This window comes from Musa acuminata, chromosome BXJ3-11, assembly GCF_036884655.1.
Source record: "Musa acuminata AAA Group cultivar baxijiao chromosome BXJ3-11, Cavendish_Baxijiao_AAA, whole genome shotgun sequence".
Classification (NCBI taxonomy): domain Eukaryota; kingdom Viridiplantae; phylum Streptophyta; class Magnoliopsida; order Zingiberales; family Musaceae; genus Musa; species Musa acuminata.
This window is the reverse complement of record NC_088359.1, coordinates 9,420,998-9,442,872: the sequence shown is the minus strand read 5'-3', so window position 1 is coordinate 9,442,872 and position 21,875 is coordinate 9,420,998. Positions and strand designations below refer to the sequence as shown.

General features: G+C 37.5%; 3 protein-coding genes across 5 annotated transcripts; all 3 read right to left on the bottom strand.

The window, feature by feature from the left end:
* Positions 1-40: 40 nt before the first annotated feature.
* On the bottom strand, positions 41-10,662 carry LOC103971209 (protein TIC 40, chloroplastic). Of its 2 annotated transcripts, none has more exons than XR_001976120.2 (14): positions 10,327-10,662; positions 9,804-9,918; positions 9,525-9,582; positions 9,421-9,438; positions 8,620-8,890; positions 6,818-6,918; positions 6,675-6,735; positions 5,991-6,069; positions 4,419-4,459; positions 4,229-4,274; positions 3,425-3,519; positions 1,890-1,988; positions 1,766-1,813; positions 41-471 (listed from the first exon to the last, which is right to left on the bottom strand). XR_001976120.2 is itself a non-coding variant. In XM_009385173.3 (14 exons), the coding sequence occupies exons 1-14, from the start codon at positions 10,550-10,552 to the stop codon at positions 418-420; spliced, it is 1,317 nt and encodes a 438-aa protein (XP_009383448.2). In that variant the 5' UTR covers positions 10,553-10,662; the 3' UTR covers positions 41-417. The 2 variants fall into 2 exon arrangements, 1 of the variants encoding a protein (XP_009383448.2); XM_009385173.3 differs by having other exon boundaries at positions 1,890-1,993.
* A 1,618-nt stretch (positions 10,663-12,280) lies between these two features.
* LOC135652220 (ethylene-responsive transcription factor ERF022-like) lies at positions 12,281-13,128 on the bottom strand. The gene has a single exon (XM_065173023.1). It carries the CDS (start codon positions 12,994-12,996, stop codon positions 12,415-12,417), a length of 582 nt encoding a protein of 193 aa, XP_065029095.1. The 5' UTR covers positions 12,997-13,128; the 3' UTR covers positions 12,281-12,414.
* Positions 13,129-14,770: 1,642 nt separating this feature from the next.
* LOC135652570 (uncharacterized) lies at positions 14,771-21,749 on the bottom strand. 2 transcript variants are annotated; one of them, XM_065173588.1, is made up of 10 exons: positions 21,442-21,749; positions 20,593-20,767; positions 20,324-20,482; positions 19,053-19,149; positions 18,227-18,297; positions 17,079-17,130; positions 16,129-16,177; positions 15,902-16,039; positions 15,263-15,382; positions 14,771-15,160 (listed from the first exon to the last, which is right to left on the bottom strand). In XM_065173588.1, exons 1-10 carry the CDS (start codon positions 21,651-21,653, stop codon positions 15,025-15,027), a joined length of 1,209 nt encoding a protein of 402 aa, XP_065029660.1. In that variant the 5' UTR covers positions 21,654-21,749; the 3' UTR covers positions 14,771-15,024. The 2 variants fall into 2 exon arrangements, with proteins under 2 accessions (XP_065029660.1, XP_065029661.1); XM_065173589.1 differs by having other exon boundaries at positions 20,593-20,715; positions 21,442-21,575.
* Positions 21,750-21,875: the final 126 nt, after the last annotated feature.

The following is a 21,875-nucleotide window of genomic DNA, read 5'->3' as shown; positions in this document are numbered from 1 at the left end:
TCCTCAGAGATCAAAACATATATTTTTTAATCATCAAGGATGTCATTCGATAATTTTACCCCCATGAATCCATTCTATATCATATTCTGAATTTTTAAACTCATTTTGGTACAAAAACGATCCAACCATGTAAGGTTCTTCAAATAAGAAGGTATGATCAATACTAAGCAAAGTCATACGTTGGAGAAAGATGCTATAAGTTACAAAACCCTATATCTATACTCAAAACAGCAGACCAATTCACAGGAGCTATGATAACCAGCTGAGGTGAGTTACCAAGAATTTGCTCGAGCGTGATCTGCATTTCGAAACTGTGATGCATAGTTTACAGCTTCACCATCCGATGGGCCGGCAGCGGGCGGCGGACAGATTGAATTGTCAGAACCATGGACCCATGCATGTGAAGTCCATCATGGGTTAACCCGATACACCAGGAAAGAGTTCTGATATCTTGGTGAACACATCCATAATCTAAGATAAAAGAGTGATGAACACAAGAGATCGCAGCATATGAAAGAACATAAAGTGAGATATGAGGAAACTCTGAGATGGTGTTATCTAGGGAGTCCCAGATATGACAAGTAAATTATATGCGGACGATGCACAGTGACTATAGATGCATGCAGTTGCTACATTGTTTACAGGTCATTGACGTTGTTACAATGACAGCTAATAACAGTAAAAGATATCAGCCAGCAATGTCATAACCAATATTGCATCAACATGGATTTAAACATGCATCGTAACTTCAAAAGGAAAAAAGATAAAATAAAGAGCAGAAGTAATTGGAATCTCATTATTCTGATTTGCAAAATAGACACTGCAGCTATCAAGTCATCAAGGTGTGAGTTGTCACTTACTTCCACTGTTGTGAACTATGAAATGAAGATATCAGTTGGTTCAAATTTCTTGATTAAGTGGTTGCTTCAAATGTAGAAAACTTTATTACAGTAACTTGTTACTTCTTTTACATATAAGATATGGTTATATAACCACAAAATCAAATTCCTTATTACATATATAACCAACATCAAAGAACATAAGCATCAGGAGCGATAAAAAATGATGCTAATGCAGAATAACTGTGCCAACAGAACCAAGTGTTAGTGTTACATAAGATCAAATTTCTCTTTCTTGAACAACCTTAAGATAAGATTATAATGTATTTTCATAATATGCAAAGTTCTTTGAAACCACCAACAACTCAGGCTTAAGAAAGCTAAAAAAATCATTCTAGAATCATTAACACAACTCGTCTAACACCATTATTTATATAGGTATCTAAATCTTTTTCTTAACAGGCAACCAACGTTATAGAGCCTGAGATGACTCCAAAATGTCCCTTGAAAATCCAACTTCTTGATGGATGTCAATATGCAATTTTCAAGCTCAGCATTCAGCATTCAAGGAATAAGCTAAACCAAGAGTCATCTAAATATGTGACAACAGAACCTTACATAACCATCTAACATGTTATCCTACAGAAGCATAAAGTTTCTTCCACCTTCTAAGTTGTTACGAACCTTTTGCCAACTTCAATTCCTTCATCTTGTGATTACAAGTTCAACTTCATATCGTAGTACTACAGCAACTAATTTCTGACTATGATTGCAAATAACTCTTGATACGTCTACAGAACACAACTCACTAAGAAAGATAGAGCAATGGTCTCACACTATTATCTACAGCATAAAGAACCAAAAAAATACCTACATAAGAAAATTCATGATGACATATTGCCAAACAAACTGTATCTATAACTTACCTCCTTGTCATTCTGATATTTTGCAATGCTGAGTGGATTCTGTGAGCACTGTTGAATGCAAAAATATGTTAATATACAGAATATAGATAGACATTTTAAGAAAATGAAATGTGTCTGAGCATACATCTAAGATAGCAGCTTGCACTTTAGGATTTTGAAATGCCATAGCAACATCAGGATTGGCCATTATTTTAGAAATAACTTCTTCCGGAGTGAGCCCTATCTGTTCTGCATTAAATGTAAGATGTATAAGTTTCAGCAAAAGTCACCAGAAGTAGCACCACAAAAAAGAATAAGCAAAGTTTACCGCTACAAGATTTGCTAATAGTTACTTCAACACATATCAAAAAATGAGTAGCTATTCAACAACAGTCACATAAGGAGTACAGTAAACAGTGTGATACTTCTCCAGTTATACTTTCTGCTTCCATGTATGAGCTCACATCAATGTAACTGTTCAGGTAGCTCCTAAGACCAGATGCACTGCCCATGCCATGTGCACTGTGCATGCCCTGTGAGCTTAGTCAAAATCAAGGACAATGATGAACTATACAAAGATGGTTCTCAAAGGCATTCAGAACCTCCATCAAACAATTAAATAAACTATGCTGCTTGATTCTCACAGTGCCAACTAAATCAATACCATAAAGAACACAACATTTTAGGTTGTATTTCATAGAAATAATCTAGAAGACATAAAAGGCTTGTAATGTCAGCCCATCAACAGAAGTTTTACCTGATCTAACCTGATTGTACTTATAAAGCAAACTGATCAAACTTAAGAATGTTGATAGATTATGTTAGCTACATAAAACCAATTCAATAGGTACCCCAGCAGAAGGCAAGGGCAAAATACAAAGATACAATAGAGATGTTAACGAGCATAAGTGGGAAAGAAAGGATACGGGAGAGGTGATCAAGGCTAGATAAAGTGATAAACCATAACAATTGTTAAAAAGGTGGCAGTGATGAGTGACAGCATATATAAGGGATGCTAGGCTTAGGCAGTTAGGAAAGGTGATGACAGTCTGACAGCCAAGATGGATGTTAGCCTACAAAGAAAGCTGGAATGTGGAAGGGAAGTACTTAGCAAAGATCTAGTAAATTGTGGAAATTAGATAGGCACATTTTCAGAAGTAGCAAAAGAACAAAAAGGTTAGGAGAAATCAGTGAACAAAAAGACAAAGTGAAGACAGAAAGGAAAGAGGATACACACAGATAGTTGCAGCAAGCTGAATAGACAGAGAGATGCAGTTGACTTTTTGCTTTTCTACTGAGTTCTTTATCTGTTATATTCAGTCAAAGTCCAAGGCAGGGTAAACTTTGCTTAGAGCCTACCTCACCATAAAACAAAAATTACAAATAAGGAGTCATGTCCAACTCAAATTTACAATTCTGTACTAAAAGTTTCTTCCATGTAAAAGGTTGAACAAGGGATTGAAGAGTTTTCTATTGTATGAATATGCTTTGTCTGAAGATCTTTTCATATTGTTTTTCCAAACCACTTATCAAAAAAGTACACAACAAAGAAAAATGATATTTTTCTGAAAAGGTAATTGTACTACAACAATTAAAGAAGCTTTAAATAAGTATGATTCAGAAATGACTTCTTTTCCATAACACCGACTGCTATCAACAAAGAGATACTTTCTGACTTACCAAACTGCTGCTTGATCTCAGGACTGCTAAGATTAAAATTTTTCAAGGACTCAGTCAGGCGGTTGTCCCATTCATTATTTCCACCCATATTGTTTCTGAATAAGGACAAGAAATCATAAATTCAAAAGTAGGAGATAACAATGCAAATTCTAATGAAATTGTTGAAAACCACAAATGTAAACCCATTAAAAAACTTGCATATAAATTAGAAACATGACAGAAACTACGAGAAATTCCTTATATTTAGTGTTATAAAGATTCAATAATCAACCACAAATATCCAACAGGCAATTCATTTATTTGCAGCCCAAGAATATTTACAACAAAAATTTCTTTGTCAAGTCTCATAAGGTACTCAAGGATCAAAACAATAATTATACTAATAGGATAAGCTCGTTGAACTTAAAATAAGAATAAAAACTAATTTAACAACTGAAAAAAGACAAAATCATAGCAGTTAACCATAATAAGAGTAATATTCACACATTTTTATACTAGATACTTCAATCTAGTAATAATCTAAAGGATTTGTACAAAGTGCTAAGCATCATAGTTTATATATATGTGTGTGCGTCTGTGTGTGTGTGTAATGATACTAGCTACCATGGCTGTTATAAGACCACCTTGTCAATCACAAATCAAATGCAAGAGTTTATTTAACATGCATTTCTTCAGAAAAAAATATATTTCATTTCTATGTTTGCATATTTTAGAATATATTATTCCAAATAACAAAAGCTGTTGTGTAATATAAAAAAACAAAATGTTTAAACACGCAAACGGAGATCAGGATTGAGGTCATACAGCATATCTTGCATTTGCTGGCGAAATTGAGGATTTTGCATCATCCCTGAAAAACAAAAGAAAAAAAAAATCAAATGTCTGCCAGTAGATTTATAAGAATTTGCAAATATATGGTAATATGTCTAGATATCTAATGAACAACCACAAGAAGGGAAAGTAAACTTCTCAAGCAGATATGATGAACACATACAGTTGAATGTCTCTGGGTTCCTCATTTCTTCAGGTAAATAGCTGCCACATGAATGCATCGAGACAAGGTCAGTCCTATTTCATGGGTTATGAAGGTATAGTATTATAGTAATGAATATGATAAAAAAAAGGAATAAAACTAAGCCAAATGGAGGATGAATGTGCAACATAAAAAAGCACTTAAGGTAAGACCAATACAAAACTTTCTTTGGTTTTCATTATATCAAAGAAATCCAACATATACTGATGGAAATAAAGACACTTTCCAGATTGATTATATATGAGGTGTGGAAAGAAGATGGGTCAACATGAATTTCTTTGGTGTTTGATGAACTTCGATTCTGGTTTAACCAACATGCTTTAAATCCAGCCCAGTTATTTTTTTCTTTTTCTTCGGAATGGTTTATTATTTTAGAAGGGGTATTTTGTAAAAAAATTATAAATTGTCATGTGGAAATATCTCCGACATTTCTATCTTCATTTCCTAGCTTGATCAAGGAGAAGAGAAAGGAAATGAAAGAAGAAAACGATGAATGGATGGAATCCAAATTTAGTTTGATTGAAGATTTCATATCCATAAGGAAGTTTAACCTACCTGCAAAGATAGAAAACCGTCGAAAATATATTATATCAAAAGGGAAGATTATTTGTCTCTAAAAATTTATTTTCCCCAATTAAAGAAAATTTAACTAATTGATTAGCCTTGATGTAGTTGTCTTTTTTCCTTATTATAGCATTTCCATTTCTTCTTGTACTTTGGCCGATGAAAAAAGTTACTGAATGAATTTTTTCTCTTACAATATATGTAACAGGTGTGAGATCACAAATTTAGTCCTTTCTGCTCAAGCTCCAACCTGAGACAGATTAGATACCTAATGGAACAGAAGAAGCTTCCGACGATCTTCCTCTACTCTCTTTCTCAAATATCCTACCACCTAAATTCCACCATTACTGGATTCCAAAACCCCAAACTGCAGGGAGCTTGACATTATTGGAGTCATCTAGCATAAGAGAATCATGTATCAAACTTCATAACCAAGTCAAGCTAACAAAAAAGGGCATATCAATGTTTTTCTCCTTCATTGTTTGAATTGAGATTTCTATGAATCCATTGTGTTTTATTGAATCCTCCCCTTATTTTGTTTCCATTTTTCTTGTCACCAACTCTCTACCCAAACCCTTAAGTCTATCACCATTTAGGTTGTCCTACATCATATACAATGCAATAAGATCTAACTAATGTCATGTACTTAAAGAATCAAACAAAAGAATTGGACAAAAGTTTCATGTTATAATATAAAGACAAATGAAGGTCTACATGACCATAAGTTGCCACAAGGAATTTTCTCTAAAGACCAAGTTGTATGCATTATCTAACATCTACATGCTTCTTTCTGACTTCAGTCAACAACCCTGGAAAAGATTGAACCAACGAGATCTCGTAGCTTCATGTCAAAGATGAAGGCAAATGATAACTTTCTATTTAAAAAAATAAAAAAATCAAGCTAACCTTTAGAAAGACTGTAAAGCTTGGATAGGAGTATTCCAATTAATTAATTAGCATGATACTTACGGGTAAACCATTTTTTGCACAGTTGGATCTTCCATCATTTTCTCCAATGCATCAACTGACAAGAGAGATGGTGAATCACCTGTGCACAAGGTGAACAAATTAACTTACATGAACATAGCACAAATTTTGAGAAAATTCTTTTTCACAAGTATTAGGCTAACAAATATGAAAAGCTTCATAAATTATTTTCTTCATAAACCATAAAATAATTTGGTAAACAGAGTATGAGAGATGTAACCATTCAGCACAGTGGTGTGTGAATGAAAGTACCTTTGCATTCATGAATGCATAAAAACAGATGCACATAGACAACACAAACACACGTACATACGTAATTTTATCCTTTTCAGCATTATTTATCTTTTTCGGCATCATAGATGATAATGAATGAAGTAGAACAACATCGAATGAAGTAGAACAACATCTAATGGACATATCAATTCATCGGTATCAAAAGATTGCAATTTTAATACATCAATAAATTTCAGGAGGGCCTGAATGTTTAATCATAAACTATGACCACTTGTATGCACTAAAAAATCCATAAAATAATGCAAAAACTCATGAACTGGCACTGCATAATATCTCTATACGGTCTGCCTTGAGCTTTGAAATATAAAAAGAAAAATGCCATTGTTGGGGTCGCATAACATGTCCCAATAACAAATCATCCCCATAACTTACGAGTTTGAGTTTGTTCATTTGAAGCACTTCCATCCTGCTTAACAGTTCCATTTGGTGGAATCTTCAAAAAGTACAAGCTGATATTTCAGCAGATTTATCACTCAAGAATAAAGCAACTGCTCTGTAACATGCCAAGTACTTACTTCGTTCACGGGTTGAGTCTCAGCTGGACTTGCCTTTGTTGACTCTTTTAGATTGGAAGGATCATTTTGCAGTAATTCTTCTGGAGAAACATCCACAAAAGCTGCAGAAATTTGCAACAGATAGCGAAGTGTCAGCATAGACAACTGATTCCCGTATGCCAAAGATTATAGGAAATTGCTAACAAGATCTGCAACACATTTTTGCTTTCTTCATCATGTCTTGTACCACGAAGGTAGAAATTTGTATCTTCTACTTGTATTGCTGTAACAAGGAAGAAGTCATTTGGCTTTGGTTCAACCTAAGCTGGTAGACCAACTCAATCATTAGGCTGAATTGGGATATGATGGTATTTTTTGGGCATGATTTAGTTAGAAATGGAATAACCTGAACCAGGTTAGATTGACCCATAAGCAACCCAATATAATTTGGCAATACCATTTACAGACTAAATATTTTATTATAATTTATTTAGCACCGCTAACATGCATGTACCTAAACTTTCTAACTGGATTTTATTTTAGAATTTGAAATCTGCGCAGCCCATGCCAACCAGACACAAGATAATCAGCCTATCAACAGCCCATCGCCCCAACCTAATTGGCGCTTAATTTGGGCTGGGTTACAAAGGATAAAGAATCTCAACTTCAGGTCAAGTTAGACTCTATAAGGTTAGGGTCAGGATCTGATGATTGTTTCGGTTTGATAAGGTTGACTTTCAAACCAGGTTGGTTGCAGTCCTATATTAAAAAAAAAAAATCCCCTAATAGGAAAGATCAAAGTGTGGGATATGGTGGATAAAAGTTTGTGGCTTTTGAATTCCTGGTGACACACAGGTTAGTGAAAAAATTTAACCAAAGTATTAGGTCAGTAATAGTGAGATTGACATAAGATTGCTTATGCGAAGAAAGAACAAATATATCGTCACAAAACTTCCATTCAATAAGATCAGAATCATGCTTGTTGTAGATCTAGTAAAATCATCGTCAAGTGCCAAGAAACTAAAGATCCATTGACATAAAAAAAAAAAAAAGCCTTCAGATGCTAATATATCATGTCAGCAATTCTAAGATGAACAACATTGTTAAAGCACGACATCATGCAATGGAAATCAAGATACTTTCCAGATCTATAGTAGGCATGGAAAGAATAAAGATCAACCTGAATCCCTTTGACTCAGTGATAAACTCATGTTCGTGTTCAACTATACAAGGAGAAAAATAATAATAAGGAAAAAATACAATTATATCAAGATTAATCAAATAAACTATATTTTTTTCCTTTTATGGGGAAGATAAATTTCAGGATTTGTCTTAGTTAATAATCTTCCCTTTTGGTTTTGGTACTTGATACTTTTTCTTTCTTGCAGTTACGTGATTCTTTTCCTTTTTATCTCTTCGTTATTCTTTTGTTTTCTTCATAATCAACCTAGGAAACATATATAGAAATGCATAGGACGTTCATATGGCAAAACACAAGTTTCTCAAAAGACCCCTCTAGCCACTCTTTATAAATATATAAAATCTAAAGTAAACTCATCTGCTAAATTAATCTATTCAACATCTTCAAATGAACTTCTGGTCCAAAGGGCCTAATGATGCAACCTTTACATATAAGGAGAACATCTTAGCAGAGGCATTTATTCCCTTTACATATTCAGGAACGATGAGGAATAAATCATGAGGTGATCTTGAATGGCTTCCGGTAAGGATCCACAATAACGGTGGATAGTTTAACTTGCGTCGAAATTTATTACCATGCAGAACAATATTAAAGAAGGTGACTTGAATCTAAAGATGCATACCAAATTTTTTGGATTTTTCCTCTTCTAATTGAGTTTCATCTCCAACTTCAGACTGTGAAGTTGATTCCACTTTGGTGGCTGGAACATCTACAGTAACAGATTGCTGGGTAGAAACACGTGCTGGTGATGTGGTTGATGCAGTTGGAGATGATGTTGTTGTAGCAGGAAATGGGAAAGGCGAGCCTGGTCCAAAGGAAGGATTATTGAATTGTCCACCTTGAGGTGCTGCTTGATCCATCATGGTCTTGAAAGCTTGCTGAAGTGCAAATCTCTGAAACAAGAAACTCACAAGTTCTGTCAACAAGTTTTCCATACCAACAGCTTCTTTAGGTGCCATGCACTATACTATTTTTGAAGTCCCTAAATGGCTGATCGTATAATTAATTATGAAAGGAAACAAGATGAGGATTCAATCAATATAGTCTAGATTTTCAGAAAAAAAATTAATTAACCAACACTGAGAACCCTCTTAACAATATTTTATTTCATTTTAACGAAGCAAAGAGGCTGAAGGCTGATTACACCATTAGCCAAAGACACCATAATGGAAAGGCATACAACATAACAAATAAAAAAGTATTGAAGAAACAAAAATATCAAGGAGCTATCCTAACTCAAAATATTAGCATTTTAAGTATTTAATAGAATATAGACGATGAGAATATAGCCTATCCAAAAGGACTATACAACTAGTTTGCTAACAAATTCTACTGAAACTCTAAAGCACATCTGGCAATAAGCAACAACCTTCTTAAGGACAACATACCTCGGAAAGGAATATAATTAAGAAATGGTGCTCACCTTTAACTTTGCAGCCACCTGTCAACCAAACGACATTGTTTTCAATAAGAAAAGAACAAAAGAAATAAAAACATTATCATCCAAGAGGAATCTGAGCAACATACAACTTGGAATACTACTGATAGACCAACTCCAACTCCAATCCAAAACAATGGTGAACCTCTGCAGATTCTCAAGAAGAAAGGAAGGAGGGAAAAGATTATGTTAGCCTCAGCAACACACACCAAGAAAGGAAACAAGATCTTCCATAATTGAGTAAACAGAAACCTATTGATTCGATCACAATTGTGTGGCGATGCTTGAATCCCACAAATTACAAATATACACAAAGATCCACGTGTGCTCAACTTCAAACACAAAGAACTATGCAGTAAAAAATATACATGGATGTTGGTGACGAAGGCACTGGAAGTGGCGCCATTGCACTACTAGTTGTCATCTCACTGTTGCTTGAAGATGAAGCACTTGCAAAAACTTGTGCCTTGAATTTCCCACGCCCTATAGCAGAACAAGAAATGAAATATAAAGATAAACCAGATCAAAGAAATGTATTTAGGGAGAAAATCGTGATGACATGTACATTAAAAATAGAAGCAGATGCAGGTAACGGATGTATAACTAATCAATTAAACAGGGAGTAAAAATCTCAAGACAAATTTGCGAAACATAAAAGGAAATGCTAAGAACTAATACCAAAATGTATATTTTCCTGCTATCTTCAGGGTTTATAGTACACTAATTCAGAGTCCAAAGGGCCACAGCATACTTTGCTCCCATAACCACAGAAGGAATTGCCCACCCACAAATTACGTGAGGAAGAAGGAACCCTAACCAATCAATATCTTCGTCTTTAACCCAATATATTTCAGGAAAATGCTTCGAACACAGATGTGGGACAAAAATTACCGGCATTAGACGGGGCTCGATCAATGCTTCCGCTCTTGAGAGCAAAGAAAACGAGTACGGGAGGTCTACCACCGCACCCGATTCGTCTACCTCTTCTCGCAGGGAGCGAGGGAAGAGAAGAATGAGCCGATCGCCGCCTGTTGAGGATCTCGTACGAAGCTGGAGCTGCTACGACAACGGAGAACTTAGAGGAGAGGAGTGCGAAATTATCCATTAATTCCGGCATAAACGAAACCCTAGCTCGAGGTTCCCCCGGTCGCTTCCTTTCCCGTCCGCTGTGCCGCTCAACGGCGGAAGAAGGCGTTTACGATTCGAGGGAGCGAAGGCAAACGACTACAGATCGGGTCGGTAAGATGGCATAGGATATTGGACGGGATACCGAATAAATCGTACCCGACCCGACCATTAATCAACGGATTCGGGTAACTCATTCGATCGTACCCGTACCCGTAACGAATCAACGATATACATTCTTGGTTCGGTCTTTGTGTCAATTTTGGGCCAACCGGACCGGTCTTTCTCGAACCGAGGCTCTCACTTGTCACGGCTGGCGGGCCATATAGGGGCCTGCCGAACCATTAAGGCTACAATTGGGTCAATTGGATCGGATATGAATCAACGTATCGGATCCGATTTCGATCTGATCCAAATATAATTGATCTCAATCCAACGGCGAAAGGAGGATCACGCGACCTGCACATGAGACGTCGGGATTAATTAGTGAATTATTACACAAGTGATAGATCTTATATTCGAGTTCAAGTTTTATATGGATCAACGACAGATACTTTGGTTGACCGACCATAATTTTAATTATTTTGTTGCAAAGTAAAGATGTCGGTAAGACCTATTCAGATATTAATATCAAGATCAAAGAAAAGTGGATCGTATCAAAACGTCTATAGTACTCCCACTGTGATGCTTAATTTTGTATACTTTTAATGTGGTCGGATTTCAAAACACGTTGTCGAACCCAATTCGTCTTCTACTTTGCTATGTGATCATATTCAAATAGACATTGTTAAAGTTGATCCCTGTCCCAAGAACACAACAAGTTTGACTAAATTGGCAGGAGATGGTAGCACAGCTCCTGAAAAGTAGAGGAAAACTTTTAGTCCCCATCTCTCCCAGTTGGCCCCCAATATGTTGATCTCAGCAATTGATTCCCATTGCCGTCGTCTTCCTGCTTTACTCTCTTCTTTACAGCTCCCTAATCCATGGTGTCTTGACCGAGATTAGACCCGTTGACCGCCGGGAAGCATCCGGCTGCTTCACCAAGAACAAGCTCCGACGATGGAGACGCTGAAGCTTAGTGCTGCATCCTCCTTACTCGATTCCCCGGTTGTTAGCTGTTGCATGAGTGTTGGGACAAGGAAAGGAGCAGTCGATCCTTTCCCGACACTGGGGATCTCTCAGATCTTCCATCCCCATCACAGAGTTGCAGTAGAGTCGAAACTTGATCCTATGATACGGTCACAATCTCTGCTTTCTTCCTTCGACTGGCTTCAGCTTCTTCTCTCGCAATTATAGCTGTCAAGAATGCGAAATGTATCCTTAATTATCATGCTGTCCCATCTTAATCAAGAAAGAAGAGTGCTCTTTACCTCAGGAGAAGAAAAATCCAATGGATACAGAATATTTAAGGTGATCTGTCCGAGTCAGAACAAAGCGACAGAATCTACAAGATTTTGCCTCCAAAGTCTCCCAAGTATCTATCAAAAGCCTATCCTAATGTCCTGTGATTTCAGTCTCTCTCTCTCTCTCTCTCTCTCTCTCTCTCTCTCTGTGAACTGATCGAGTAACATTTGCTGCGTTATGTCATGCCAAACAGCTCGATCGATTTCGAGTAGGGGATTAAACATGGAGTAGTCTCTTGTTTCTTCTCCTGTGTTTCTTACGCCGTAGATTAAGCTTTTGAGCGTCGAGTAATTAATCACCATCTGAATGCAGAATGTGATCGGAAAGAACGACATAAACCGTATGCTTCGAATGATATGTTGTTCTTAATCATCTGCGCGTGAATCATCCTCGTTAAAATCGAGGGTGTCAGCCGATGAGGTAATCGTTACGAGGGGAACGTACGATGGATTACAGCAAGGGATCCCACAAGGATCCATGGGGTTCCCACTCCTCCACCTCGCTCGCCTCGCTGCTCCAAACGGGCGGGCTGAGCAGCAGCGCCTCCGCCAGCTCCAACCACATCTTGGGCGAGTCGAGGCCGAGCTCGTCGTTGCCCAGCCGCTCCAAGGCCGGCGCTATCCCGGCCCTGGCGGTGGCGACGGTCCTGCACCGGAGCCTCGCGGCCGCGTCGAGCGCCGCCGACCGGATGTCCTGGGGGTCGGAGCTCCGGGGCCGCGGCAGCTGGTCTACCGACTCCGGGAAGTTGAGCTGCGCGTCCCGGCCCCGGAGCCGCAGCTCCGCCACGTCGTGCGCCACCGCCGCCATCTCCGCCGACTCGAAGCTACCCAGCCAGATCCTGGTCTTCTTCCCGGGCTCCCGGATCTCGGACACCCACTTGCCCCACTTCCTCTTCCTCACCCCTCGATAATGCACTCCCCCATCCGCTCTCATCTCCTCCAAATGCTCCATCGGCACACTGCTAACGTACTTGGACGACGAGGAGGGAACCGATGCACAACATGAGATCATGAGCGTGTCCGAGGAAAGCATATATAGGGAACGGGAGAAGCGAAGCGAGCTTCCAAGTAACTACGTAAGATGGATACAGGTTCAGTGGATTTACACGACGACATCCGAATCCACCGATCGCTGTCCTCAGACCAGCGTACATTCATAATTCTCACTCGACACAAAATCTTGGATTTGTTGCATGCAGTGCGTCACCGAGAGGGCAGCATCGCCGTGAGACAGCTGGATCGAACTGGCTTCCACCGATAGAGCATTACGTGTTTGTCGAATTGCCCGGGGAGTTCTCTCCGGTGGGTCAATTCATCCGACATCTCTCGTCTACGCATCTGTTTGATCGATCGATCGATCTCAAACGAGGCAACGATTTACGTGGGAGTAACGATTGGTGTTTGCACGACAAGGACATGAGTCGATGGATTCGTTGCATCGACACGATGCTTCTGTGGCGAGATGCAGCGAGAGGCCACCACGTGGACGGGACATCGATGGCAAGACGCTCCAATAATGCAGAGAGTTTGTATTGAAGTCTCTGATGGAGACATGACATATGATCCTATAATTTAGATTCGGAGAGTGACAATTTGTGAGAATATAAAATAGTGTTTATATTTCTTCTTCTTCTTCTTCGAAGCCTATCATCTTTTTTAAGTGCATTTTTATTTTAGTTTATATCGATTATATAAATAGATTATCCAAAATTTGTCAGCCTTACTCTCCCAAACATGTATTCCATCAACACCACATTGTTAACCTTAAATGATGATGGAAGTGAAAATAAGTAATAAATTAGGAAATGTAGTATGAAATTACATGCTTAAGAAAATTAACGGATTGTTTATCATCGATTAATATGTTAATATATCGGAATTGTTAATGAAAACAGTTTATTCGTGATATTTTTTTTCTCACTTATTTATATAATATTTTATTTGAACCCATAAAAACACTATAGCACCATCAATCTTCTTTCCTCCCTCCTGTGCAACCAAAGCAATGCTTTTTCTATTCTTTTAATGTTGGAAACAGCTGCATATGTGACATCTCATATGGTTTTGTTGACAGAGATCGAAGAGAACACACATAAATTCCAAGAAAACCTACTCTTCTTAACCAACAAATTTGATCCTGCAGGAGCTTGGAGGAGACATGGAAACAGCACCAAGCTTCCTCTGATCCCAGTGCTTTGGCCATGGTGATGCAGAAACAGCCAGTGAAGACAGGAAGGGATGGAGTCTCGGGGAGCCACCGATCATTGGCTACCCCATGCACTGATCTGGAGTTTGTGCAAGGGGGATGTACCAGTCTTTAAGACCTGTCCTTTCAAGTACATCTGCTGGCTGAAGGCTACTGGTTTTGTCCTGTAAAGTTCTGATTGATGCTGAAACCATTCTCACATTCTGTTTGGTTCTCAGGAAAGAATAGTTATCATAGGCAGCAATTTTGGATAAGAGACCCACAAATTAATTTCACTCGCCAGCATCCTTCTTCTTATTGTTGCCTTGGAAAAGGGAATTGCGGCATCAAACAATGGCAGCTTATCAACAAATAAATGTCTTGTACATTATTTATAGTTCTTGGCTGTTGATTTATAGTTGTTCCACAAATTAATGCGAATCATGGATTTCGTTGTTCTTATTGTCGGGCTTCTCACTCTTGCTGTGTCTTTTGGACACTCTTTATTGCTTCCTAACAAAGGTAGTTACTTACAAGGCATTAATAGCAGCCACCAAACGTTTGATGAAATAAATGCACAGGACATCTGCAAAACAACAAATGCCAACAGCAGTCTACGATGAAAGTTTAATGACTCGATGCTCATTGCAGAGAGAAAAGTGTTCCAAGATATGATTGCTAAGTGATAAAAATTCGAATAGAGTTTACAGAGAATGTTGTGCATGCTGTCATCTAACAGACTACATCTTACCGATAGACTGCTTTGTCAAAATTGTTTGCTGAAATATAATTAACCAATTACAACATTAAAGAGCTCACATTAGTCTTGTAGAGTTGTAAGCTCCAAGTAAAGAAAGAAGGGAAAAGAGGGGGCCATCAAGAGCACAGCACAGCTGAGGTAAGATGGATGCGTCTGCTCTCGACAAATCTCTGTCGGAACAAGTCAAACTTCCCACCCTTGATAGCTTCTCTCATAGCACGAAAAAAACCCAAATAATGGTGTGTGTTATGTCTGCATGTAGTAATAAGGACACGTTAGACAAGAGTCTGCAAACCATCCATCATAATAGTAGACGAGTTACGGTGCTTTTCATAACTGGGAAGAGCAACTTACATTTCTAGTAGGATATGAGCCAACATTTCATGAACATTAAGTAGGTGGTTTATGTAAGCTCGAGTGTGATTTTGGCATGTGAAGCAACTACAGTTGGCAACAATAGCCGATATATCCTTCCTGAAGAGAAAGTGGTGTATACAAAACATCAGAGAACAGGTATATAAACAATTCTGTTAAAAATTTGCCGATGACGGCATGTTGCTGTGAAGTTAAGAATGTTAGACTCCATGTCATTCACTTGGGTTGGGCACATATAGCCTTCGTGATAATTACAAGGTGAATATCCATCCATCATTCACTAGCAAGTTTGAGAGGTATCTAGTAGTATGACTACAAAAAGCAGAAGAGATTGTAGAGGAAATCTTACACGACCTATACTGGAGTGTTAGTAAAAAAATGGCAGCAGTCAAATCTGAAAAACTATGAAATGATTTCCAACTCAGTCAAGAGCTTCTAATGTGCTATATAAAGTTCACGAGCAAGACACTTTAAACTCTATGATGTGTCAAGGTATTTAGCTGCTTCAAGAAATACAAGAGAGCAGAACTATGAGACCATGCATGTTTGTTTTTCGGATGAAACCATGTGTGTTAATTTACAACTGTATGATGTATTAAGAGAACAGAGATCACACACCTGTAGATTGTTGCCCGCAAATTTATTTTTGTGCGATCACCAACAGTATCATCGAGCTGAAAATCTAGATTGTTATGATCAAGAATCTTGAATGGGAAGATAAGTGCAAAACCTCCAAGTGTAAGATGGTAAATGTACCTGCATTCGTGTTGGCATTGGTTTAAAAATAATTATCATAAGTATTAAAAAATTGTTGGAAAATAAATATCTAGAGTTTCAATACGTACGTGGAGTCAAAAAGGTCAATTCCTGAAGCCACACCCTGCAATACTTCCTCTGTAAGAGGGATTACACAGTATCACCAAAATTATTTTGCAACAGGGATTGATCAACAATAGAGTGTAACTTATTCGATTGATCAGAAAAACAAAAACCAGGTTATGCTAAACAACAGCTAAAAAATTCTTTTAAAAGTAGCCAGGACTCAGAAAAAAGCTTAGGAAGAGGCTTTTTTTATGTTTCCTAAGCTATATAGTATCAATGACTGACACAAGGCAACTGATAGAAATTTTGAGCTTACGAAAGCTAATCATGTGTAAAAGGAAAAAAGAACAGAACACAAATTCATTTGGGCAATAAGCAGCCAAGAAATGAAAATAAATTTTTTTGTCAAGATAGTTCTCCATAAAGAACACTTTGCTTATCTAGACAAATTGTATAAAAATAACTGACCAGAGATATGAGGATAAATAGACCAGGATGATGATTGTCATATTAGTAAAGATTTGGGATAATAAAGTCAATTAACAGCACAACAGGAAAATATAGGCACTGGGAATGAAGATGTTAATGGTCAATGATAATGGTTATGGTAATAGGAAAAAGGGCCATAACCAGATTACACAGGTTCGATAAAGGGGCCATGACAGAAGTATGCAAGATACAGCAAATCAAATGTGCAAGTTTTAGAAAGGATTCAAAAAGAATGCCATTGCTTTTTCACATCTATGAATTTGATTTCAATGATATGTACCATTTCTACCATGCGAGTCACTGCAAATTACTGGTACAAAAAAGAAAAAAGAAATGGCACCCAGCATTCAGCTCTGCTTTAACAAATTAACAAAATACTGATTTAGCCATTAATATCATCTGTGTTTTCAGTCAAAGTAGAAAGAACACGAGTGCACAAGTATGTCTTGATGATGTAAAATAGCTAGGTGTATAACATCAATACCTGGGAGAGAAAGTCCAGATATAAATCGCACCTTTTCCTCCGGGAGATTATCCTGAAAGATAAGCCAAAAAGTATCATAATCCTGCAAGAAGCACTAATAGATGCCACTGAAGACTTCAGTTTCTGCATTGACATTTTAATTTCCATACCTTGACACACGAACTGATAAAGCAAAAAAATATTTGAAAGACTCCAATTTCTGCACTAATAGAAGCACTAATAATTTGAAAGCTAAAATGTCTCTTTGATCAATAAACGAAGCACAAATTGTCCCAGTAAAACAAGGTGATCATTCATGAAGCATTATTTGGATATTTGACCTCAAGATCATAACTTGATTTTCTAACCCTATTGAAAATTAAGGGACAAGACAGGTCAGTCACATACTGTTCTTGGGTGTCCAAAAGAACGATGCATTTGCATATGGACTCAGCTAATTGTTCTTCATTTAAAACAATGAATCCAGGAAAAAGAGTGTGCATGACTACAAGGTATACTGCCATTTACAACATAAGCTTATGCATGCAATCATTCATGAAATGGCCCTGAAACTATACAACGGTAAACAACATACCTAAAGGTAAACAATGACAAACAACACAGACCTAGATCCAAGAATACCTCACAAGGTAACAAAACAACCACTGTGGTTGAAATAGCACTTGAAACAGATAAAAATAAAGATTGAATCAATCTTGCAAAATATAAAAGAACAACTTCCCAACAAAATCAGTTTTCACTTCACATTCCATGACTGGATAGAATTAAGCTAAAATTTATGAGGCTATCAAGTAATTGCATCATGAAAATTGAACTAGTCTGCATCTCTAATATCCTAATTGACATATGACTCACCATTGAAATTATGTCTAGCTCAATAATAACCATAAAGAAGCTCTATGGATCAAGTAGGTTCATTCTTAATCTTGTATATTATATTAAATCAACCATCTGAGATATATACATGGCATATACTTGTGGTTGTTCGTAATACAATTGTTCATTACATTTACAAACACATGTAAAAATAGTACATAATGCAAAAGGAGTATGCAGACCAGCGTGTATATTTAGGCCTACACACCACCACTTCTGCAATCTTTTCTATTAATAGGCCATTAATGTCCAGTAATCTGCATATCACTTACTGTAACAGCATTGAGCAAAGCTGAGCGTTCTTCCACATTCTCTCCGAGCCCAAAACCTCCAATCCAAAAACCTAGATCAAGCATCACATAGGCACTTTATTTTGTATCAGAACATAGATTACAGTGGTGGGATAAAAGTTCTGCTAATCACAATAAAAAAAAATAGGAGCATCAAACAAATAAAATGCATGTCATATGATGAATATATAACATGATATAACTCAAGTGACTGCTTGCTCCATTTGTTGCAGCAACTTACAACAAAACAAACAGCAAATGCATCTTAAAAGTTAACAGTTATTTACTCAGAGAATGCAGAACACAGAAACCATATATAACCAATGGGACAGATCATGTCACCAGATAACTATACTAAATCCCAGGGTCAATAAGTACAAATGTTCATACTTTCAAACACAGTCTAAGAACATTCTACAAAACCTATCATCATCTACAGTTTATGCTGGCAACTGCATGTAGATCATACTTTTGTGTTCATTAGCCAACAACCAATGAACTTCAACCTTAAAGGTGTCCTTTTCACATCTGGGAATCATGATAAAAACATTGGGTGCAATTAATTATATATTAAGCAATTAACTTATAACAGATAGTAGCAGTTAACTAATTAACTGAGAATCATGACATATGATATTCAATAGCAACTAAACATCTCTTAAAAACCCAATGTTGCATTGTTCTCAGCCTGATGAATGTACACATTAAGAAAATCAAAGAACAATAAGAGACAACAATAGCACATGCATTGTCTGGAACAGCAATGGCATCTATATGCATATTAAAAGTTAAGAATATTTCATCAAACCTGATACATTCCGAGTTGCCACTTCGATTGCACAGTGTTTCCGTTCTTCAATATTGGACCCACCAACAACAACTCCTAACATAGTTTTCCCACCTGCCTGGATCAGATATCACAGTATAATCACCAAACCCCAAATCTTAATTTAGAAAAAAAGAATATAGCATGTTTAATGATGACCAAATGCCAAATTCTTAATTTAGAAAATAGAGCCTAGTAAGTTAATGTGAACCTCTAATAATTTGCATGTGAGAAGCAAATTTATTATCAGTAAGCTAAAGCATTTTATGTTCTACAGTCACATGCTAGAATGCATAGCTATGGACTATGGTGTGAATAATTCAGCATAGAATGAAGTCATCCTATTTTGACCTAAGTTTCAAAAGTTTGTCACAAAAACAACTTCTATGTAAGGATGGTGTATATATTTGACTCCCACAGACATGCATCAGCAGAAGCCTAGTACATCGGGCCACCCTTTTTCAAGGAGAAAAGCATTGACAAGCTGCAAGCAGTAGACATCAATCCAGCTGCAAGAAAAAATATCAACCCTGGTCCTTATGCTTGTCGCCTAGTTTACTATCATGGTAGAAAACTCTACCAATGTTTAGACTTTAGAACCACGATTACAGATTACTAGTGCTGATGCCATTCTCAGTCACAAATGCAGCATGATGGACTGTCAAGACATCTAGATGGTCCGTACAGAGGTCACCAACTTGAATATTGCCTAGAAACTTGTGGCAGAACAAGAATAAAACGTAGCGAAGGATAAAAGTTTTTGGTGTCATAAAACTGCAACTTTTCTGAGGCAGATTTTACAACACATACATACGCAACAATGTGTCCATTAAATCACAATACAACCAAGAAAGATAACTGAAGCAGAATACCAACATGTATTTCCAAAAAAACTACATTAATTTATAATACAAGAAGAAAATCTGAGACAGCATTCAAAAAATAAATCTGTAGAAATAAAGAAGGGAGTACAGGAAAAGAATTTGCCAAAAAACAAACATTGTACATGAAAGAAAAATTTTATGCAGCTCATAAATGGTGGTAAATTTCAGAAATGCCAATCTGGACAGATATATACTGCTAATAAAAAAAGGATAAGCAAAAAAACAAAGGTAATTACTACAAAGCATACTCTGGTACACCTTTTATGCATCATACAGAAAGCAATCACAAAGCACACCCCAATTCACATGTCGTATATGTTTAGCAAACTTCAATATATGCCAAGTTTCAAAGCATAACCCTTTACAGACCGGGTCCAAAGCAAGGCATTCGTCGAGCCAACGCAATGTTCGATCTACAGAAGTCTTATTTCTCTTTTCAGAAACCCAAGCAGGCACCTCATCTGCCATACTAGCCCACAAGTTTGGCTTCAATGAAGCAATCTTTTCCACATATGCTGAAGGCTTGATCTAAGAAGAAGAAAGTGAATGACAGTGTTAAGAGGAAAAAAAATACTGCACAACTTTCTGTCCTGTGATGCATGATAAGGAGGAGCTAATTTCATGCAAATATGGACTACCAGTCGACGACCACAAGGTGTTTCAAAAGAAGCCCCGAGCTTATTAGTGCCTTCACTCTCAGGTAGACTCTCTAATGAATCCCTTGGGGCAGCAACAAAAAAATGCTCATGCAGCCCCAGCATCTGATGCAGACCTCCAATGTTAGAAATAGTTTTGGATGAAGGGCAATCTAAACTGCAAAGAACCTCACATGTACAACATCGATAAGCACATTCTCTTGAAGCAAAACCAAGCAGATTAAAAAATATTGAGGATTTCCACAATGAGATTTAATCAACATGTAATTTACTAAAAAAGTATAGTGTCAAATAGAAAAAAAGACAATTTGCTGTAATTAACTACTGATATTTGACATGGATCATCTTGTAAAAATCTGATTCTACTGTGACCAAAAAACTTGTTTCCATAAGCATGATTCACTTTATTAGCCACAGCCTACTATTCTTACACCTCAAACGACGAAGTAAAATCTCAGGACCCAGCAAACCCCAATAAAAAAACATCAAGACTCGTTTGTCCATGTAGGGTACCTTAAAGAAAAAGTAATAAAGAATAGCTTTTAGGAAAATGCAATGGGAAATGCAAGGGAAATCAGCCTCAACTAGCAAATAACATCTTCAAACCTTAGAAACCTCTCTCAGAGACCTGCAAGCCAAGTGCTTATACTACACAAACGATCAAAATCACGCTTTTGAATATTAGATTGGCACGGGAAGCATATCAAGGAATTTTCAATATCAATGCAAGATCATAATTTGATAACGAAATCGATATCAACTCCAAATAGGCATTTCGACGAACACCTTTAGTGGGATGATTAAGAAAAGAAAAAGTTATATAAAACTTACAAGTGCAGAGGGCTGACGTGAAGGAGAAGAGAATCGGGTGTGGGGAGGGCGGCGAGGTGGTCGCGGGATACGAAAGTTGGGAGGCCTTTTCGCGTCGATATCAAAAGTGACGGGGTCTCGATGGGCGCGGTCGTGCTCCCTCCAATGTAGAGGGCGCCAGCGCGAGCCCTCCCTCCGCCGCCACGGCAAGCCCTCGTGACTGCGAATCGCATTCTCCCTACCTTATCTTCTGTTTCCTTTACTTGCTGAGGAACGTCTTTACAGCGAAGTGCCGGTGGCGAGGCCGCGTACTGGTTCTGAAGGGCGAGATTTCGAAGGCTATATATATATATATATATATATAATCATATATTTCCTTATAATTAAATGATATTTTAACGTTGGAAGCGGCATTTGAGCCGGTTCAAGTTAATGGACTTGAGACACAGACCCAA

Bases quoted from the DNA above. Each gene is read 5' to 3' on its own strand.
- LOC103971209 (XM_009385173.3), bottom strand. From the start codon at position 10,552: ATGCCGGAATTAATGGATAATTTCGCACTCCTCTCCTCTAAGTTCTCC. The intron at 9,919-10,326 runs GTAATTTTTGTC...GTTCTGCTATAG, and splicing joins TCGAGCCCCGTCTAATGCCG to GGCGTGGGAAATTCAAGGCA. The intron at 3,520-4,228 runs GTATGACCTCAA...GTCCTTATTCAG, and splicing joins CAGCAAATGCAAGATATGCT to AAACAATATGGGTGGAAATA.
- LOC135652220 (XM_065173023.1), bottom strand. From the start codon at position 12,996: ATGCTTTCCTCGGACACGCTCATGATCTCATGTTGTGCATCGGTTCCC.
- LOC135652570 (XM_065173588.1), bottom strand. From the start codon at position 21,653: ATGCGATTCGCAGTCACGAGGGCTTGCCGTGGCGGCGGAGGGAGGGCT. The intron at 16,040-16,128 runs GTACGTATTGAA...ACACGAATGCAG, and splicing joins ATTGACCTTTTTGACTCCAC to GTACATTTACCATCTTACAC. The intron at 15,161-15,262 runs GTAAGTTGCTCT...TACTACATGCAG, and splicing joins GCTCATATCCTACTAGAAAT to ACATAACACACACCATTATT.